Below are 20,536 nucleotides of genomic sequence, written 5' to 3' on the forward strand. Positions count from 1 at the left end.
ATCATTGGTAGGTCTCCCCTTTGTTCGTGCCCGAGGGGGCTCAAGGATGTTATAGCATGCATGTCCCTTAACCTCGACTCCGTTGCTATTGCCGACAATCATATTCTCTTTATGACTACTGCAAGGGGTCTTAAAAGCACGATCTGGTAACACCACACCCCCAATCTTAGCCTTAACATTTAAAAGTGTACTTGATAGTTCAAACATTATAAATGCATGGAGTTCTACACTTTCTGAAGCATGCTCTGCTAGTTCTCTAGTGGCTTAACAAACCTCATTAAAACGAATTGAATGGGGTAGATCAGAGGTACCTTGAATTTGTTTCCCATTAGCATCAAGTGTTAGGATATGGATATCTCAGGTTCATATTGATATACATCATTATGGATATATAGGTATATATCTCTTGATAAGGTTAGGTAGTGAGAAGATAGAAACCAAGTTACTTGGTCATCAAGTTATCATATTATATTTATCTCATGTAATTATGTGATTGTCATATATATACAAATGTACTTATTGCTGTAAACATTCATATAAAATAATGAAGATATAGCCAGTTAGACATTGGATCCGTGGACGTAAGGCTTCAGCCTGAGCCATGCAAATGTTGTGTTCTCTTTTCTTCTCTCTCCATTCTATGCTCCCACAAATTCTAACAGGGTATAGAGCAATAGAGTCATCAACTCTCAGATTAGATCGAAGGTCTCTAGTTTCTTTGCCCATTCATGCTACAAATTCCATACCGATTTCAGGAATGCAGAATGGCCAGAATGTTGTGTTTCAGGGTGAAGCTGATGAAGCACCGGATACAGTAACAGGTGACATCGTCTTTGCATTGCAATTGAAAGAGCACCTAAAGTTCAAAAGGAACTAGGATGGATCTCTCTGTAGAACACGCTTACCTTGACTGAGGCCTATGACGAAGACGAGGAGCCATCTCCCCCTTGTGTGCAGTGCGCTCAGCAGTAGAGAGAGAGAAAGAGAGTAGTTAGTCATGAGAAAGAAACTAGGTATTATTTGGGTGTGGAGTACTATTTGGGTTAGATGGAAGGAAGTGGTTTTATTTAGATCTTGAGAGTGACAGTAGTCCTACTAGAGAGAGAGAGAGCGAGAGAGAGGTCCAGTGTGCGCAGCAAAGAAAGAAGCCCCTAAATTTTAGCAATTGGGATTATTTGGTCTTTCAATGGAGCGATAGATTAAATGACAATGCAAGTTTATGAAATTCGGTGTGAGAGACAAAAAAAAAAAAGAAAAATAAAAAGAAAAAAAAGAGAGAGATAAGACAGTTCTCCTGATTGTGATCCGCGCAGTTTGTGATTGATGAGAGTGGGCCTTATGCTCAAAACTGAATCACATGGAAACAAATTTTCCTTTTGGTCGATGTTGTTGCTTGAGTTCTCTATGAACTGCTAATTTCAGATGGCTCTTCTAAGTAACTCCTGTTAGATGATCGAACTTCTCCCTTGATAAAATCCATGACAAATTTCAGACCAACTTGTATGCAAAAAGAAGTGATGGTTGATGATCAAGAGTTCCGTCTTCAGATAAGGAGATGCAGATGATCGAATTTCTCGATCCTGGTTGATGATCAAGTTTTTCATTACTTGATTCCGTTCGATGATGGAGTTTTCCGTTACTCCATCCTATGTGATGATCGAGTTTACTTGATCCTGTTTGTTCCAGATGCCCATGTTTCAATGATTGAGTTTTTCGTTACTCAATCCTATTGGATGATGAAGTTTTCCGTTGCTCCATCCTATGTGGTGATCTTTTTCTTTTAAAAAGAAAAGGCCTCTAAAAGGAAAAGAATCCTCTGAAAGAGAGAAGATCTTCAGAGAAGAAGACCCTAGAGAAAGTAGTGATCATGGATTTGATCACTGCTTTTTTTTTGGCAACTTAGTATTGTTCAAACTCCAACTGCTTTGTATCAAAGCATCTTGAGTTTAAGGGAGAGTGTTACGATATGGATATCTCCGGTTCATATTGATATACATCATTATGGATATATATGTATACATCTCTTAATAAGGTTAGGTATTTAGAAGATAGAAACCAAGTTACTTGGTCATCAAGTTATCATACCGTATTTATCTCATATAATTGTTTGATCCTCTATATATAGAGGTATTTATTGATGTAAACATTCATCCAAAATAATGAAGATGTAGCCAGTTAGACTATGGATCCGTAGACGTAAGGCTTCGGCATAAACCACGTAAATGTTGTGTTCTCTCTTCTTCTCTCTCCATTCTATGCTCCCACAAATTCTAACATCAAGTACAACACCTTTCATCACATGTTTTTGTCCACCTCTTTATTATGTAATGCGATAGGATTTCAAAAATATTATTCACCATCAAGACCCTAATCCCATGCCTATAAATAATGCACAACCTCCCATACATGTGGCAAGTACAAACAAAAGTTTGGTCGTGACAATTGAACTCTACATTACAGGCCCTTATTCCACTTTCGCGTTTTGATACCTTAAAGATTGCAACTGTGTCATTGTCTTTTATAATTTCACTCATGTAATTGACTCATTATGCAACTTCTTCTCCAAACAACTTCATAACTTTGTGTGTATATATCTTCGAAGCGTGAGCCTGGATGTCACATGTGGTCCTCAAAAAAGGCTTAGATATCTTGTTCTTTAAGTCATTTTCTCTCATCTTCAGAAGTTTTTTATCATACACGTTTATAGTAATTTCCAACAATGTGCGCAAGCTTGTATTGGAAGTCACGTACATTTTGAAGTGCTTATTCATTTCTTCGCTTCTCTAAGTCGATGACATACCTACTGTGAATGCATCTGCTGTGTATGCATCAATCTATTGCTTTCGACGTCTGTACAATCTATTGACTCATTCATTCTGTTGAAGATCATATTTCTCAATAAGATATTTCCATTCTGACTCAAAGTCTTCCTCAGTTTGGCTCATTATACAATTTTTGAATATTTCTGGGAAAGTTGGACTCCTTCGTAAGACATGGCATACTTTTTTTTCGACCTTTGAATGTATGTGCCACCTACAATAATGATGTTTGCTTTTATTCATAACTTGTCTCAATGTAGCGGTCATTGCAAGATCCTGATTGGTGATAATTACTCTGAGTTGACGTCCACCCATTGCCTCTAACCAATTTTCAAATACCCATACAAAAGATTTCACTTTCTCATCAAATATAAGGGCAAACCCAAAAAATCTTGCACTAAGGTGGCACTAAGGTGGTGATTCACTCCAAGTATGAGAGCAAAGGGTATGCCAAAAGCATTTGTCTTATATGTGGTATCAAAGGTGACCACATCCGAGAAGTGATGGTAGAACACCCTTGACAAGGCATCTACCTATAGTAGGCTGACAATGTGATCTTCTTCATCTAATTTCACTTAATAGAAAAAAGATGAATTGGATCTCTTCATATCGATTAACCATTCCATCGCACGATTGCTATCTTCCCCTTAGAATTTTCTTCTATTGATTCCTAATTGGTTTTCGATGTCTTTTTGTGAGCAAGGGAGATTATCAATCCCTCCAGCATGCTCTAAAAATATATCATAGATGTTTCGAGATTTTACCAAAGCAGAGCTCATGAAGTTTATCATTGTCTTTGTCGCATCCAATATTGTTCTGTGTAATCAGATGAGTCGAGCTTTATGTGGAGATACAGGTAAGTGATTGTGATCCTGAACAAACTTTGTGACAACCCACTCATTGTTGGCATTTATGCTTATGCACATCTTTGCATCACTTCCACAGCTTGTCTCAGGGAAAATTTTTCTAGGTTGCTCTTGTTTCACCCTACGGAATCCTTCTTTAGAACATTTATATTCCCTATCAATTCTCTTTCCGTCCTTATTCGTGTGAGTACTTCCCTTTCTGATACCAAACCCTTCCACCAATGCAAAAGCCTTGTAAAATTCATATGCATCATTTTCATCACTGAATTTCATTCTTATACGGGGTTCCTCTATTTCAGACCCCTTGGACGACAACGCATGTTCCCCATTTTCAGGATTTGTGAACTTATTGGGGTACGGGGTTGCAAGCAAGGGATCTTGCTCCATGAACTCTACAGTATCTCCCATGTTGTCATTCTCTGACCATGTGGGAGATGCCACACTTTTTAAAATTGTGTGGTCCATCTCAGGCGCTAAAATTACCCTACACAAATCCCGAAATCTTTGTCAATTAATGACTTCAATACTTCATATATTTTTTAAAAAATGATTTTACAATTTCCATTTCTATTCTCTTGCAACATCAACTCTACTGTGTTTGAACCATTAAGAAACCAAAAAGCTTGATGAATGAAAGGAAACAAACCTAATGAAAAAAAATCAATCTCTTAACAAAGCAACATCAATGGATGCCATTCAACAATTCTTTTTTTAAAAAAAATCTCCAAGTTATGACTTCACATAGCAACATCAATTCCGCCTGTTTGAACCATTAACAAACCAATATTCTTGATGATTGAAAGGGAGCAAAACTAGTGAAGATAAAGCAATCACTTAACAGAGCAACATTAATGGATGTCATTCGAGTACTAAAATTTTATTTTATTTTCCAAATTATGACTTCACATAGCAATATCAATTCCACCCTGTTTGGACCATTGACAAACCAAAATGCTTGATGATTGAAATGAAACAAACTTAATGAATATAAAGCAATCACTTAACAGAGCAACATCAATAGATGCCATTCGACACTTTAACAAAAAAAAAAAAATTCTAATGAAAGAAAAGTAATCACTTAACAGAGCAACATTAATGGATGCCATTCGAGTATCATCAATTCCACCCTGTTTGAACCATTGACAAACCAAAAAGCTTGATGATTGAAAGGAAACAAAACTAATGAACATAAAGCAATCACTTAACAGAGCAACATCAATGTAACATAGCAACATCAATGGATGCCATTCAACAATATTTTTTAAAAAAATCTCCAAATTATGACTTCACATAACAACATCAATGGATGCCATTCAACAATTTTTTTTAAAAAAATCTCCAAATTATGACTTCACAGAGCAACATCAATGGATGCCATTCAACATTTTTTTTTAAAAAAATCTTGAAAATATGACTTCACAGAGCAACATCATTTCCACTATTTTTGAACCATTAACAAACCAAAATGCTTGATGATTGAAAGGAAACAAACTTAATGAAAAAAAATCAATCACTTAACAGCGTAACATCAATGGATGCCATTCGACAATTTTTTTTTAAAAAAAATTCCAAATTATGACTTCACATAGCAACATCAATTCCACCCTATTTGAACCATTAACAAACCAAAAAGCTTGATGATTGAAAGTAAACAAACCTAATGGAAAAAAATCAATCACTTAACAAAGCGACATCAATGGATGCCATTCGACAATTCAAAAAAAAAAATATATCTCCAAATTATGACTTCACAGAGCATCATCAATTCCACGCTAATTGAACCATTAAGAAACCAAATAGCTTCATACAAAGCTATTATGTGAAGTTAAAAAAAAAGCCCTAAATTGACAAACCTATAAGCAATGAAGAAAAAGCCATAATCTGTGAAATCATAAAATGAAACTAATTTGGCTTTAATCCATACCTTCGTTATGCTCTGTGGAGAGAGAGAGAGAGAGAGGTGCCCTGTTTTCATTGTCTCGTTGCCCAAATCAGAGAGAGAAAGATAGGTTTCGCAGTAGAGGAAGAGAGCCTCCTTCTGCATGAAAGAGTTTTACTGAGTTGAGAGATAGGGGTTTCGACAGAGGAGTTTTACTGAGATAAGAGGGAGGGATTTCGGCAGAGGAGTTCCATTGAGATGAGAGAGTGCAAAGGAGAGAGGGTGAGATGAGCGAGATATGGTTTTCGCAGTGCTTGTTGGGTTGTTGATACTCGTAGTAGAGAAAGAGGGAGAGAGCGGGTTTCACATTAGAGAGAGGTTTCATAGCTTGTTGGGTTGTTGATACTCGTAGTAGAGAGAGAGAGGGAGAGAAAGGGTTTCGCAGAAAAGAGAGAGAGGTTACGTTTCCCTATGGGTTGTTGATGCTCGCAGTAGAGAGAGTGGGAGAGAGAGAATTCACAGGAGAGAGAGCATCCTCTCTGGTATTGTCAGGATGCTCTGACAAAAGGGTTTTCAAAATTTGAAAACGACAACTCTCCAACAACTGTCCATTGCTCACGAATTGATATGAGCCATTCGGCTCACAGATTTTCTATAGGCGAGCTGGCTCACCAAATCTTTTTCCATATATATATATATATATATAGGAAAAAGTTGGGATTAGCTCATATGAACATATGAGCTCGACGGTCTAGATTAAATCTGGGCCGATCTGACAATCACGGATGTTTGGTAATGCTTGAATTTTATTTATTTTTCTACAATTCCAAATCACTTCAAAATTTAGGCATGTGCTCTTATCTTCAATGTGCACCTAATATATATATATATATATATATATATATATATATATATATATATATATATATATATATATATATATATATATATATATATATATATATATATATATATATATATTTGTGAAAATAAAATGATCAAAATGCCCCTCGAATATTTTAAAGGGTATTTTGATTAATTTATTTCATGTAAGATATTTTTTTGATATTTTTCGAAGATTCACTTATTTTTTATAAATACACGTCTAAAATTTTAAGTGATTTGGATTTGTAGAAAATAAAATAAAATTCAAACATTATCGGATATCTGTGATCGTATGATCGGTTCAGATTCAATGTGGACCGTTGGACTCATATGTTTATATGAACTAATGAGTTAATCCCATCTTTTTCTTATATATATATATATATATATATATATATATATATATATATATATATATATATATAAATAAATTTATTACCTAACCTCTCTTACGGGTAGGTCGTGCGCAAACGGTCGTTACTCGATGGAGATCTCACGGTCCCCAGCACTCCCTCAAGCTTCGGCAGCCAAATAAATGCCCTCTGAGATTTGCAGAGGGCCAGACGACTCTAGGCTCTCACTCTGGGAAAGCTCCCCTCTCTCTCTCTCTCTCTCCTGTCTCTCACGAGTTATGATGGCAACTCTCTCCCTCTTCTCCATCTTCCGCCCCTCTCTCTCTCTTTTGCTGCCACTCTCCCACCCTCTCTCTCTCCATCTCCCTCCCTCCTCTCTATCTCCTCCCAAACTCTCGGATCCATCTTCCAAACCCACCCCCCTTTCTGTCTCTCCACCCAAAATTTCTCTCTCAACCCAAACTCCAATCTCTCTCTACTGCAACAAAGTTCGCACAAATCACAGTAAGTTCAAATCCTTCACCAATTTGTTTTTGTGGCTTGTTTTTATAAGTTTCCATCGACTAGTTGGCCATGATTTGGGCATTTTGTGGTCGGTCATGATTTGGGCATTTTATATTTTGATTTTTGTTAGATGTAAATCTAGGGTTGCTGTAAATCTAGGGTTCTTATTAGTTGCTCAACTTTCAGTATCGTTTGATGAAGGACATTGATCTGTTTGCGAAATATGATCTGTTGGTACAAGTTCAGAAGGTTACTGTTATTTGCTTTATCATTTCTTTATTCATTTATTCATGCTTATTACAGCAGATTCAGACAATGGAATGGATATGGGGGACTTAGCTTTGATGGGTTTTTCTTATTTAGTCTGTGCAGTTCTACTGTGGGCTCTGATGATTTGGTTTAGATTCTAGGAGATGCATATCAACCGGATAAACCCTAGGGTTCAGGGCTTCTCGGAGTGGGTGTTCCAATTAAGTTTCTTCTTGTTATACCAAGTTATGGTTGAAAAAAAACAGAATCCCTTTTTGCTGCTTTTCAAAGAGGTACAACAAATTGTTGAGGGATATTTTGTTAAGGATTCAAGTGGTGTATCCTTATCTTTGCACAATATGGGAAACAATATTTCTCGAGCTCTGTTTGTAAACCAGAACTTAATGGGTCTTTTTGTTCCCAGTCATGTTTTTTTCTCTCATGGCCCTACAATTGTAAAATTGGTTTCCATATGGACATTTAAGAGATTTTATAAGTGTTCTATGTGTAATTGTCTGGGGTTGTGGCGAGCACTCAAAATTTGCAATCCTGTGAACAAATACCTATCTCCATTGTTCTTGTCATGTCATTTACTTAGAATTGGGGAAATTCTTTCTTTTTCACGGGTCCCTGGTTCTCATTGTATATTTTTATTATCTTGGATGAGGTCATTCACACAATCATACTTAGCAGAGATTGGCTTTGAAATTTCCAATTGACTTCCATATCCTGAAGGTTTTTGGTATCTTTAACTTGCATTACTTGTAAACTGATTATGATTTTTTTTGTTCTGTTCTACTTTGTGAGGAAATATTCATTTTGTCATCAGCTAGTTAATAACAACTTAACTTACAATTTTTTGGACAATTTGCATGGAACCGGCACCGTACCATGCCAAGGTGTTTTCTGTCATTCATACAAATCTTTTATGTGTTTCTCGAGTTATACTGACCAAAATTTGGTAATTTCTATATAGGCTGCCCTTTGAACTGGGATCTGGCCATCTACCATCTAGTGTAATCTACCATCTAGTGTAGTGTGACGAGATCCTAGGCCAAGACAGGAAACCCATGGTCAAAAAGTTCGCAAGCAGAGGCCAGATGCTTGTGTCACTGATGGAGTATATCCTGCGCTCCATATGAAGAAGAGAAGCCTACAGTTGTTGCCATGGTCCCTGAGAAAGTAGTCGTTTATTATAAGCCCGATTGTTCTTATACTGTTGATGTTCACCGATCTTTTTCTTTTGAAAGGAATGGGTATTTGTTTCATGATATCATTACAAATGTAGTTCAGTTTTCATACATCTCTTTCTTGTTTGGTGATGTAATGTAATATGGTCAGTGGGCTAAAAAAATATCTTTGCAATTGTAGTTAATATAAATCAAATACTCGTTACACGTTTTCTCTCTCTCCTAATTGAGGAGTGGAAGAAAAACAGCCTTGTTTCTAAAATTTGATCCATCCATCCAACAATAGCGATCAAATGCGGTATATCAACTTAAGAAACATCTAAAAGGGACATGCACGACAACTCAATTAATCAACTATCATTGCACGTTGCAACATCCATTATTTCCTAACTGCATACATTGATACTTAATAGAAGAAATCTTAGAATGGGCGCTGATGTTTGCAATTTTCCTTCTTTTAGAAATGCTCCAATACGAATGTCACATGCAGAAGCCTAGCAATGCACTCCCCAAGAATTGGGCGCGGCGCTGATGTTTCGTAATGAGCAATTTTCCTTCTTTTTAAAATGCAATACGAATGCCATATGCAGAAGCCTTGCAAGGCACTCCCCAAGCATAGGGACCATTTTGGGCGACATCTCAATTATCATTGCATGAATGTGAATGGCATTTGAATGGACAAAAACTTTATGGAGAAAAAGCACTCTTGCAACTCAGCACTTGCAAAGTAAACGTGAGGTACACAAATTTGATTGTTATATGAAAGAACATTAATTTTATAGACAAGATACATTGCAATACTGAAATTACAGTCACAGTGAAGGGAAACATTTGATCCCAAATATGACAGTGCAGTATCTTCATTTCTTTCCTTTCTAGGCGACATGTCTAGAAATGGGTAGCCACACAATGAATATATATTTTATAATGTTATTTTCTAAAGTCCATACAACAAAAAAAAGGCAAAATAGACATCTTGAGTCTGCAGCAGCAAATTGAAAAAGCCAAAATAGACATTTTGAGTCCTCAACAGCAAATTAAAAGAGTTAAAATAGACATCTGGAGTTCACAACAGCAAATTGAAAAATCCAAATAGACATCTTGAGCTCGCAACAGCAAATTTCTCCTTAGTGTTCCTTGAGATGGTTGAGAACTATCTGCTCTTGTTGTATGCATCAACGAACATCACATTGTTGCTTTCCACCAATTTTAGATGACTTTGTTGCACCCAACCTAATTCACAAAAACACACTGTATTTCAATAATCATGTTCATGTTCTATAAATTTTGCAATCAGTAACAAGCAATCATTGACAATTCAATAAGCAACAAGAAGTAAGCCAACAATCACTGCATTACATTCTCCACCTGCCAAAACATTCACGGAAAAATTATAGAGTGACCATAAAATGCTTTGCCAAATTCAATATAAAAAATAGTCAAATTCAATTGGTAGCACTGGAGCCTCGTTTGCTCCATCTAATCATGCAGATCTTCTCCACTTACATGGCTCTGAATTATTCCCATCGTCACATGGGATATCTACTTCTTATAATTTATAGGTACTTGAATTCTCAACAATTCACTGGTGCTTCAAAAATTTCAAGGGTTTACCAATAAACACATCAATTGCAGCTTCTAATTTGGCATCATATGACCATCTTATTTAGCAATATCCATAACATCAAAACCAATCCCTACAATCAATCACTATACAACAAGCAATCAATCACTACAATTCATAGTGCTCCTTACCATCAATGGTTTTCTTTGGCATTCCTAGCAGACCGTTCTGTACGGCACATTTTCTTCGGCATTCCAAGCAGACCGTTCTGGTCTCAATGGTGCCATTTGTGCTGTCTACAATTGTGCACGAGGGAGATGTCACACCGACTGATATGGCAGGGTCCATAAAACTCTTTCAATTAACCCTACATAAAAAACCAAACAACATAAGTAGATGTCTGCAGATATTGTCCGCAAAAATCAATTGAGTTGTTCTATCAAAACACTATATAGACAAACATCACAAAAGAATAACCATAATTGATTGTCTATGGAAGTTTTAAAAATGTTCTTAACCAAACAAACAATAAAGTAAGATGAGTCAATACCCTACAAATTGTTGGACTATCTAATTCACTTTCAACAGCTTATAATTGCCTTTTTAGCCTAGTAATAGTTCCAAAAGATGAGCAACTGAGGCACCATTTGTTTCGATGCAGTAGAAAATTGGTGCATGTATTCATATTGATGAGGTAAGTGGAAGGACTGATTGGGAAAGGTTTTTCAAGGAACATACTATCGAAATTTAAGTGCATAAGTTCAGTCTTATCTAATGTCCTGCATTTTCATTAAAGCATCTCGTATATGCTTTTCTGAATAATAAAAAGGCCGATTAAATCTAGGTAAAAGTAACCATGATAAAAAAAGAATATCACCTATATATGTACTCATTATGGATGTTCTAAATTCATAAATGAAAGAATCAGGGCAAAGGATGCCTAGCCCCTACGAAAGTGATGTTACATTAAATGCAGGGACACAGTTAGGATAAAGAAGATTAAAAAAAAGAAATAGAGAAGAGGAATGCAGTTAGCATTTTGGACTGATTACATGCCATTTTATAAGTATGATGTATTCTAACTCACAACATTAAATACATTCATATTTAAGCAACAAACTGGATTGCATTTTCAGTAAAACCCCATACACTTGCATTCATATGTTCTCTGCAATTATATTTTTTCAAGAATTTCTATTTCTAAAAATAACATAACAGTGTTTCCAAGTTAGGCACAAATAGGATCATTTGGTTTCAAATATGTCCAGTAAGCAAATTAACCCAACCGCATATTTCTCTATGTTCCTGCAACATCTCAAATACATCTCACATCCTCTTAGATCCAGAAACTAATGCATTCTTCTAACATAAACAATAATACATTCACATAGAACTCTAGTTTCCACAAGGTGGTGGTGGAATACCATTTGAGGGATGAAACAATGCTGCATTTCATTGCCCACAGTTTCAATCAAACAATAATGGGGCAAAGATGCGTACCTGAACCTTGGATGCACCTCAAATCCCGAAGAATGCCCCAATCGAGCAATGGGACAGCAACAAACCTTGGATGCACCTCAAATCCCGAATATTGTCACAATTGAGCAAAGGAGCAGCAACAATGGGGCAGCAGCGAGAGTGATTGAGAGAAGGCAAAGAGGGAGATTGAGTGAGGAGCGAGATGTTTGGGTGCCCCAATCATCTGAGAGAGGTTTGCAGCAGTGTGAGAGATTGAGAGAGCGTGAGATAGTTTGGTGGAGAGAGAGAGAGAAGGGGGGAAGATGGAGTTTGGGTGGAGAGAGAGGGGCAAGATAGTTTGGTAGAGAGAGAGAAGGGGGCATATGGAGTTCGGGTGGAGAGAGAGGGGCAGTGGTGAGAGATTGAGAAGAGAGAGTTGCCATCATGACTCATGAGAGACAGTAGGAGTGAGAGAGAGGGGAAGATAGAGCTGCAACCGTGAGAGATAGCAAGAGAGAGAGGGGCTTCCCCAGATAGAGAGAGAGAGAGAGTTGCAATACGAGACATCAGGAGAGAGAGCAGTTCTCTGCAAATGTCAAAGGACATTTACGTGGTTGTTGTAGCTTGAGGGAGAGATTGAGGGAGCCTTAGGACCGTGAGATCTCCATCGAGAATACAGGCAGATCACCACCATTGGCGCACGACCTCCCCACCAAGGAGGCTGCGCATAGAATCCATTATATATATATATATATATATATATATATATATATATATATATATATATATATATATATATATATATATATATATATATATATATATATATATATATATATATATGGGATTAGGACTTTAGTTTATACGAACATACGACCCAATAGTATATATAGAGAAAAGATGGAATTAGCCCATTAGCTCATAGGCACATATGGGCCCCAACAGTTCAGATTGAATCTCAACCGATCTGTCGACCATAGATGGTTAATAGTACTTGAATTTTTTTTTTCTACAGATCCAAACAATGGTTTAAAAAACAGATCGGTGACCCTGATCGAGCACCCAAAAAACCGATCCTGATAAACGAATCGGATCGAAAATCGGGTGAATCGCTCATAATAAAGCTTCAAAAAAATTCGAAAATTTTATTAAAATTCATTATAAATATTATTTTTTAGGAATTCAATAAGAAATGAGGGTACTCCATTAAAAATTTTCATGTTTTTGAATGAATATGCGAATATTGATATGTTCTTTCCCTGCACGAACCGTCATTCAGCATTTAATTTACATCACACAAAAGGATAAACATAGAATTATCATGGAATAAGTATATCAAAATACATGGACTACAATAAAGCATAAAATTAGTAACATACGATCTAAAAATAAAATGATAGACGACGTTGTTGTTCTTCTTAGTCACGCTGGTGCCATTAATTGAATTCGTTTGACAATTCATTGATTCGATCTAAAAACGAATCATCGATATTAACAGGCGTCTGACTATTCCCAAATCCCTGAGTGTTAGTGTTTTGTTGTGTTCCCAATCCAAAATCCCCGAAGCTTGTCCATTCTTCATGCTCACCTGCACTGTCGTGCTCATCCCTACACTGTTGCTGTTGGGACTCGATATGTGAATAACATGGCTGGGATAGGGTGACCTCAGAATCATCATCTCTCTCATTTTCTCTTAGACCCCCTTCCCACTCTCTCTCATTAGGTGCAATATCACCGACATCTCCGACGAATTGTGGATACGTTGGCTGGCTGCTTCTTCTTTCATGCTGCTCATCACTTTCTTCAAGATCTTCATCACCGATAGCCTCAAGGAACGCTCTCTTGTGCAACACTGGCTCCTCCTCTTCTACTACCCATTGGTCTGCTGTGTTTGTGACAAATATCGTGTCCAAGTCATCGGCCCATAGTCTTTAAGCTTCCTTCTTATTTGTCGCTCTCTGAGGTTTAAATTATAATGAACGTAGACTAGTTTATGAAGCTTCTCAGAAGCGAGTCGATTCCTTCTAGTAGTGTGCAACCATTAGAACGTACTCTAGTTGCGCTCACAGCCAGTAGCAAAACATGTCTGGGAGAGCACCTTGATTGCTATCCTCTTTAGGTGAGGTGCATCAGTACCATATATCTCCAACCATTCAACTGGATTAAAATGCAAAAAGCATTGTAAGGGCAAGAACAATTCAGAAGATTAAATATATGAATGAAAAAAATATTAGCGAGGGGATAACCTGGATCCATCATAGTTCGAGAATTTCTGGCAAGTCTAGTTCCGAAGGATCCTATAGCATCCCTATACATAGCAAGATAAAACAAATATATTACGTTTTAGTGCATTATTCCTCACAAATATAACAACTCAATGAAGTTCTTACCCAAACATTAAATAATACCTCTTGTATTGCTGCTACTTGGTTTCGATGGCTTCTCTCCAACCTTGAAATAATGTATCTGACCCCTTCTATAATCTTGTGGGGTTGTTCAGGTGTCAAATAGAAAAATTTTTGGTTGAAGTAGTAACCTAAAAAATATATAAGTAGAAAAATGTCATTTACAATTTCATAAAAAAATGATTTAAACTGAAACATTGTAATGATATAAATATATATTTACCAGTATAATGAATTCGACGTCCAAATTTGGTGTTCCACCTCTTTTCTATAATCTCGATCACCTTGCTAGCAAAATTACACTTCTCCCCAATAGCTGATTTCGCCCTCTCAATACCTTCATAAAGGATACCCATTGTAGCTTTCTTGTCAGCATCTACCATTCTTAACATCGTGACCAAAGGAGCAGTGACCTCTACGACACTGGAACATCGAGACCAAAACCGCCTATTTGAGACTATGTTGTCCACTTTTATACCGGTACTGGACTTCGAGAGGCGGTCATTTAACCACTCTTCACAGGTAAATAATCTCTTTAATGCACCTTCAGATTCTCGAATGGAGTCCACAGCTAAGTAATCGGTCGCAAAGCGGGTTATGGTAGGCCTGATTTTCTCTTTTTTCTTAGAGTGTTCTCTAAACATAAATAAAATTTTAGAGTGGTTGTATATAAATCTCGACACCAACCTTGCTTCCTGTAGAGTCTCCTTTACAATTTTGATATCACCGATCTCCTCTAACATAAGATCGATGCTGTGTGCAGCACACGGGGTCCATACTAGATGCTTCCTCTTATCCATCAACTTGCTGCCCGCAGAAACACATGCCCGCGCATTGTCTGTAATAAACTGGACTACATGTTTATCTCCCACCTCCTCCACTATCTGATCATATAGTCGTACGTAGAAGTTTGCATCCTTATTCGTCCCTAATACGTCTTTGCTAGACAAAAAAACTGTACTTTTTGGGAAATAGGCCAAGAAGTTTAAAAACTCATTTTTGCTAACTTTATTCAACCAACCATCACTCATGAGAGTAATGCCTGTCCTTGGCCAACTCTGTTTATATTCTTCAATCCACTTTGTAACTTCCTCCACCTCTTCATCTAATATTGGCCCACTGAGCTCATATGCCGTCGGGGGTTTTACCCCGAGCCCGACTCTTTGGATTGCACTGACCATAAGTGGAAAATATGGGCTATTGGCTGCATCAAAGGGAATCCCTTTATCGTAGAACCATTTACCAACATATCTCCCTAACATGTTTCTTGTACCTTTAACCATGCCTTTTAGGGTCATCTGTTGTGACTTAGGCTTTGAGAGAAATGGGTCTTTACGACCATGACCTGCAATACTGGCACTCCTAGGTAACCTAGAAACAATTTCTTCAACAACTGATTCTCCTTGATACATATTGCCACCAACCCCTCCATACATATTTGAGCTGGGCCCGCCATACATGCTCGAGCTGGGCCCGCCATGCTTATCTGAGCTAGGCCCACCATGCATATCTGAGCTAGGCCCACCATGCATTTCTGAGCTTGGCCCACCATGCATGTCTGAGCTAGACCCACCGGGCATTCTAAACCCACGTTCCCTCTGATATTGTTCATGTAAACTCAATCTTGTGGCCATGTCCAGCTCATTATTATATTGCTCTTCTAGGTCATTATTATATTGATCTTCTGTGTCATTCATGCTTGATGGTGTATATAAACTAGCTATCTCTTCATTCATCCTATGTTTGGCAATTTTTTTACTTTTGTTAGCATTAAGAATTGCCGCCATCTGTTTTCTTACATTAATAGGGATACTAGTGCATGCAGAAACTTCTCCTTTAACCCCTGCCAAGTGTTGCTTGAACCTATGTACCCCACTACTTATCACTTTTTGACAGTAATTACAAATAATTTTGTCTTTCTTGTTGGGATCAAGTCTGACCCCATGTTGCCATGCAGGGTCTTCTGCAGATCTTGACATGATTCAACTGTTTTAAGATGTAAAAAGTATAAAATTAACCTGACAGTTCAAAAAGAAAAATAATCACCATGTGTAGTGATAATATGTTGCGGTAGTTCATGTAGTCATATTTGTTGTTATCTGTTATTGCAAAATACCTTTATTGACAATAATATTTTCGTACATATCAATTACAAACATTCAGAATAATATAATACAAAATGCAAGCTCCAAACATGGCTACAACTCAATTATCAAGAACATACATTTTTTGCATTAAAAAATTAATAATAAAAACAATTATTCACAGAGCCAGCTAACATCAGTCATTCCAACTAAAAAATCCATGAACAACAGATAAAAAAAATACAGTTTTGCATTAAAAATATAATAACATGCATTTTTTTGCATAAATAATCTATCAAGATACAATTTTTTCAACAAAAACTTTAACAATAAAAATTTAAAATATGGTTTAATACCTCATGATAATTAAAACCTTATCACGATTTTCACATCTTTTCGAAAAATCATCATTTTTCAAAAAATTTGATCATGGAAAAAAAAAAAAAAAAAGTACAGCAAACTCAAACAATAAAAATTAAAAATTGGGTTTAATACATCATGATGATCAAAACCTTATCACGATTTTCACATCTTTTCGAAAAATCATCATTTTTCAAAAAATTCGATCATAGATAAAAAGAAATAAAAAAAAAAGTACAGCAAATTTTCAAAAAATTCGATCATGGATTAAAAAAAAAATTAACAAATTTTCAAAAAGTTCAATCATGGATTAAAAAAAAAAATCACAAATTTTCAAAAAATTCGATCATGGATTACAAAAAAAAAATCGATCATGGAGTAAAAAAAAAAAATCACAAATTTTCAAAAAATTCAATCATGGATTACAAAAAATTCGATCATGGATTACAAAAATTTCGATCATGGATTACAAAAAATTCGATCATGGATTGCATAAAATTCGATCATGGATTACATAAAATTCGATCATGGATTACAAAAAAAAAAAAAAAAAACATAAAAAAAAAAAAATCGAATGTGGCTTACAAAAAAAGAAAAAAACAATTCGATCATGGATTACAAAAAATTCAATCATGGGTTACAAAAAAAAAAAAAAAAAAAAATTTCGATCATGGATTACAAGAAAAAAAAAACAAACATTTCGATCATGGATTAATTGATTTGGATTTGTAAAAAAAACTAAAATTCAAACACTACCGGACATCTGTGATCGTTAGATCGACCCAGAATCAAAAAGTTGGGCTCATATGTTCTTATGAGCTAGTGGGCTAATCTTATATTTTTCCTATATATATATATATATATATATATATATATATCTATGTGTGTGTGTGTGTGTGTGTGTGTGTGTATGTGTGTGAATATACTACAAAACGCCTATAGGCGAAAATGAACAGTGATTTCGTCTACCCTCATCACCATCCAAACTTCATCACACGCTCACAATTGTCCAGTAGTGTTTCATTTTTCATTTTTTTTTAACTAATCGGAACTATCTGAAATTTGGAGGGTACGTACATCTTAGTGAGGTGTACCTAATAAAATATGAAAAAAATAATTCGCAAAATATAAATTGATCAAAATACCTTTATAAATTTTTGGAAGTATTTTGGTCAATTTATATTTTACGAATTATTTTTTCCTTATTTTTATTAGGTACACCTCATTAATATCTACACACGCTCTAAATTTCAAGTAATTTGGATTTCTATAAAAGAAATGAAAATTAAAATACTACCGGATAACTGTGGCCGTACGATGAAGTTTGGATGGTGATGAGGGTAGGCAAAATCACTGTTCATTTTCGCCTATAGGCATCGGAAAGATTTTTTCATATATATATATATATATATATATATGATCTTGTGAGACCCTCCCACACCCATATGAGTAGGACCCCGAAGGATCACCATAAAATTTGCCACACAACTCTAGAAAAGTCAAGTCCCACACCCATGTGATAACTTTTCTAGAGAACTGTACCAAATTTAATGGTGATCTTTTTAGACCCTCTTACACCCATATGATAACTTATATATATATATATATATATATATATATATATATATATATATATATATATATATATATATATATATATATATATATATATATATATATATATATATATATATATATATATATATATATATACATATATATATATATACATATATATATCGGACATTTTAAGGTTGCAACCTTATATATATATATGAGAAATGATTCTATAGGACCCTCCCCCACCCATGTGTGTAGGACCTCAAAAGATCATCATTAAATTTAGTACGGATCTATAGAAAAGTCAAGTCTCACACCCATGTGATAACGTTTATATATATATATATATATATATATATATATATATATATATATATATATATATATATATATATATATATATATATATATATATATATATATATATATATATATATATATATATATGAAGTGGATTCTGTACGCGCACTAGCTGACCGCTACAGTGAAAGCCAATGACCCAGATTGAATCTGGGCCGATCTGACGATCACGACCTCTTTTCGTATTTGAATTTGAATTTTTTTTTCTATAAATCCAAATCACTTAAAATTTTAGGTGTATATTCTTCTCATCAAGGCGCATCTAATAAACATATAAAAAAAATAATCCACAAAAAACAAATTGACCAAAATACCTCCAAAACTTTACAGGGGTATTTTGATCTTTTTTTTTTATGTAAAATATTTTTTATATATTTTTGGAAGATTCACCTATTTTTTATGTACGTAAGATCCAAATTTCTTATCAGTCCGATTTATAGAAAAAAAATAAAAATTTAAATACTACTAGATATTCGAGATCGTTAGAGAGAAAGAATCGGAAGGAGGACATCAAGGAGAGAGAAAGAACAAGGGGAACATTAAGGAGCTAGATAAAGAGCGAGAGGATGGGAACAGCAAAGAGAGATATAAAGAGGGAGAGGATGGGGATAGCAAGGAGAGAAAAAGAGAGATAAATAAAGAGAGGATGGGGGACATCAAGGAGAGAGAAATAATAAGAATGCGTGTGAGAGAGAGAAGAGCTTCAAATTTCAAAACTCAAATTTTTTTAGTCTGGAGGGAAAAAGTAAAAAATGCTCTTCTGTAACCTTTGGTTTTTAAGTAATATAGAGGCAGTAAAAATAAAACTACGGTTAACAAGGTTATCTAACTTGAACCTATGTAATTTGGAAGGTTGTTAACCCTAGAAAATCCCATATATATATATATATATATATATATATATATATATATATATATATATATATATATATATATATATATATATATATATATATATATATATATATATATAACCCATCGGAAAAGATTGTTTTAATGTTGAAAAACCCTTTAATTAATCATATTGATATCGAGATTAATGAATATGAAAAAAAAGATTTTTAGTTTCGAGACGGGAAGCAGTCGGCATAAATGCATTGGCTTTCCTTCCAACCCATTGATTCATACCTCGAGACGGGATTCACCGACCATCCACCCGGATTTTTGCTCTTTGGATCAAAGAAGAGGTTCATCTTAATTGATCAAGCCTATCTCCCTTATCATTTTCATTTCATATACCAGAATGAAAGAAATGGCATTCATGCTATGATTCTTATGAGAGAACAGTTTACTACATCAGTAGACAAGTGAGAGGAGCAAGCCAATTTACCTAAGGAAACAACTGAAAAACTCTCTTTATTTCCTATTTCCCGTGTTTTTTACTAGTCGAAGCTGGTTTTATTTCCTTTTCGAATGGTCTAGCTATGAATGATGATCACTTTTAGGCCATCCTTATCAGTCGAGCTTTGCGATAGCTGAGCAATCGAAGCTAAGCCCGAAACAGAAAGAAGAGAAAGATTGACTTTCACCGCAAACCGTAAGATTCAAGATAAGTTGTGATCTCAACAGCTGAAAGCAGAATGCGGAAAGCAAAAGCTACAGAGTTTTCTATACGACCTCCAAAGCCAAAAGCCTCCTCTCTCCTTTAACAAAGCCAACTGCCCGTGAATTAGTAAGCAAAACGCTGGCCCTTGACAAGGTAAACTATAGGAAGATGGTTAGTGCCACACCGATCGGCCCCAATAGAGCTTGGCTAGCACTCTGTCCTTCCTCGTTCAGTATATATAATGACAGCAACAACTGGACAGCAACAACTGGACCCACTCTATAGCATGAATGCCCCTTCTCTTCTATTGATCGCGATCGGAACGAGGTGAATAGCGGAATGAGCGGATGGAGAAAATATAGGATTAGATACGACCCGGCGAATCGACATCGCGAATAATAGTAGTTTCAGAAATAGTGCATCTTGCAATATATTATCTAGGGAAAAAGCTAGG

The 20,536-nt window shown here is 35.6% G+C and overlaps 1 protein-coding gene and 2 long non-coding RNA genes across 3 annotated transcripts; 1 reads left to right on the plus strand and 2 right to left on the minus strand.

Annotated features, from left to right (window-relative positions):
- Positions 1 to 3,643: 3,643 nt before the first annotated feature.
- On the minus strand, positions 3,644 to 4,093 carry LOC105421840 (protein FAR1-RELATED SEQUENCE 5-like). Its single transcript, XM_011630803.1, has one exon. The coding sequence runs from the start codon at positions 4,091 to 4,093 to the stop codon at positions 3,644 to 3,646; it is 450 nt and encodes a 149-aa protein (XP_011629105.1).
- A 2,918-nt stretch (positions 4,094 to 7,011) lies between these two features.
- Positions 7,012 to 8,758, plus strand: LOC105421802 (uncharacterized). The gene is made up of 2 exons (XR_967161.3): positions 7,012 to 7,306; positions 8,532 to 8,758. It is a non-coding gene; the product is annotated as an uncharacterized LOC105421802 (long non-coding RNA).
- Positions 8,759 to 9,644: 886 nt separating this feature from the next.
- On the minus strand, positions 9,645 to 12,418 carry LOC110008563 (uncharacterized). Its single transcript, XR_002283531.2, has 3 exons — positions 11,810 to 12,418; positions 10,501 to 10,676; positions 9,645 to 9,978 (listed from the first exon to the last, which is right to left on the minus strand). It is a non-coding gene; the product is annotated as an uncharacterized LOC110008563 (long non-coding RNA).
- Positions 12,419 to 20,536: the final 8,118 nt, after the last annotated feature.

Source organism: Amborella trichopoda, chromosome 9, assembly GCF_054954075.1.
Source record: "Amborella trichopoda isolate Santa Cruz 75 chromosome 9, AtrichopodaSantaCruz75HAP2 v2.0, whole genome shotgun sequence".
NCBI classification, from domain to species: domain Eukaryota; kingdom Viridiplantae; phylum Streptophyta; class Magnoliopsida; order Amborellales; family Amborellaceae; genus Amborella; species Amborella trichopoda.

Excerpts from the sequence above, each read along its gene's own strand:
- LOC105421840 (XM_011630803.1), bottom strand. The coding sequence starts at position 4,093 with ATGGGAGATACTGTAGAGTTCATGGAGCAAGATCCCTTGCTTGCAACC.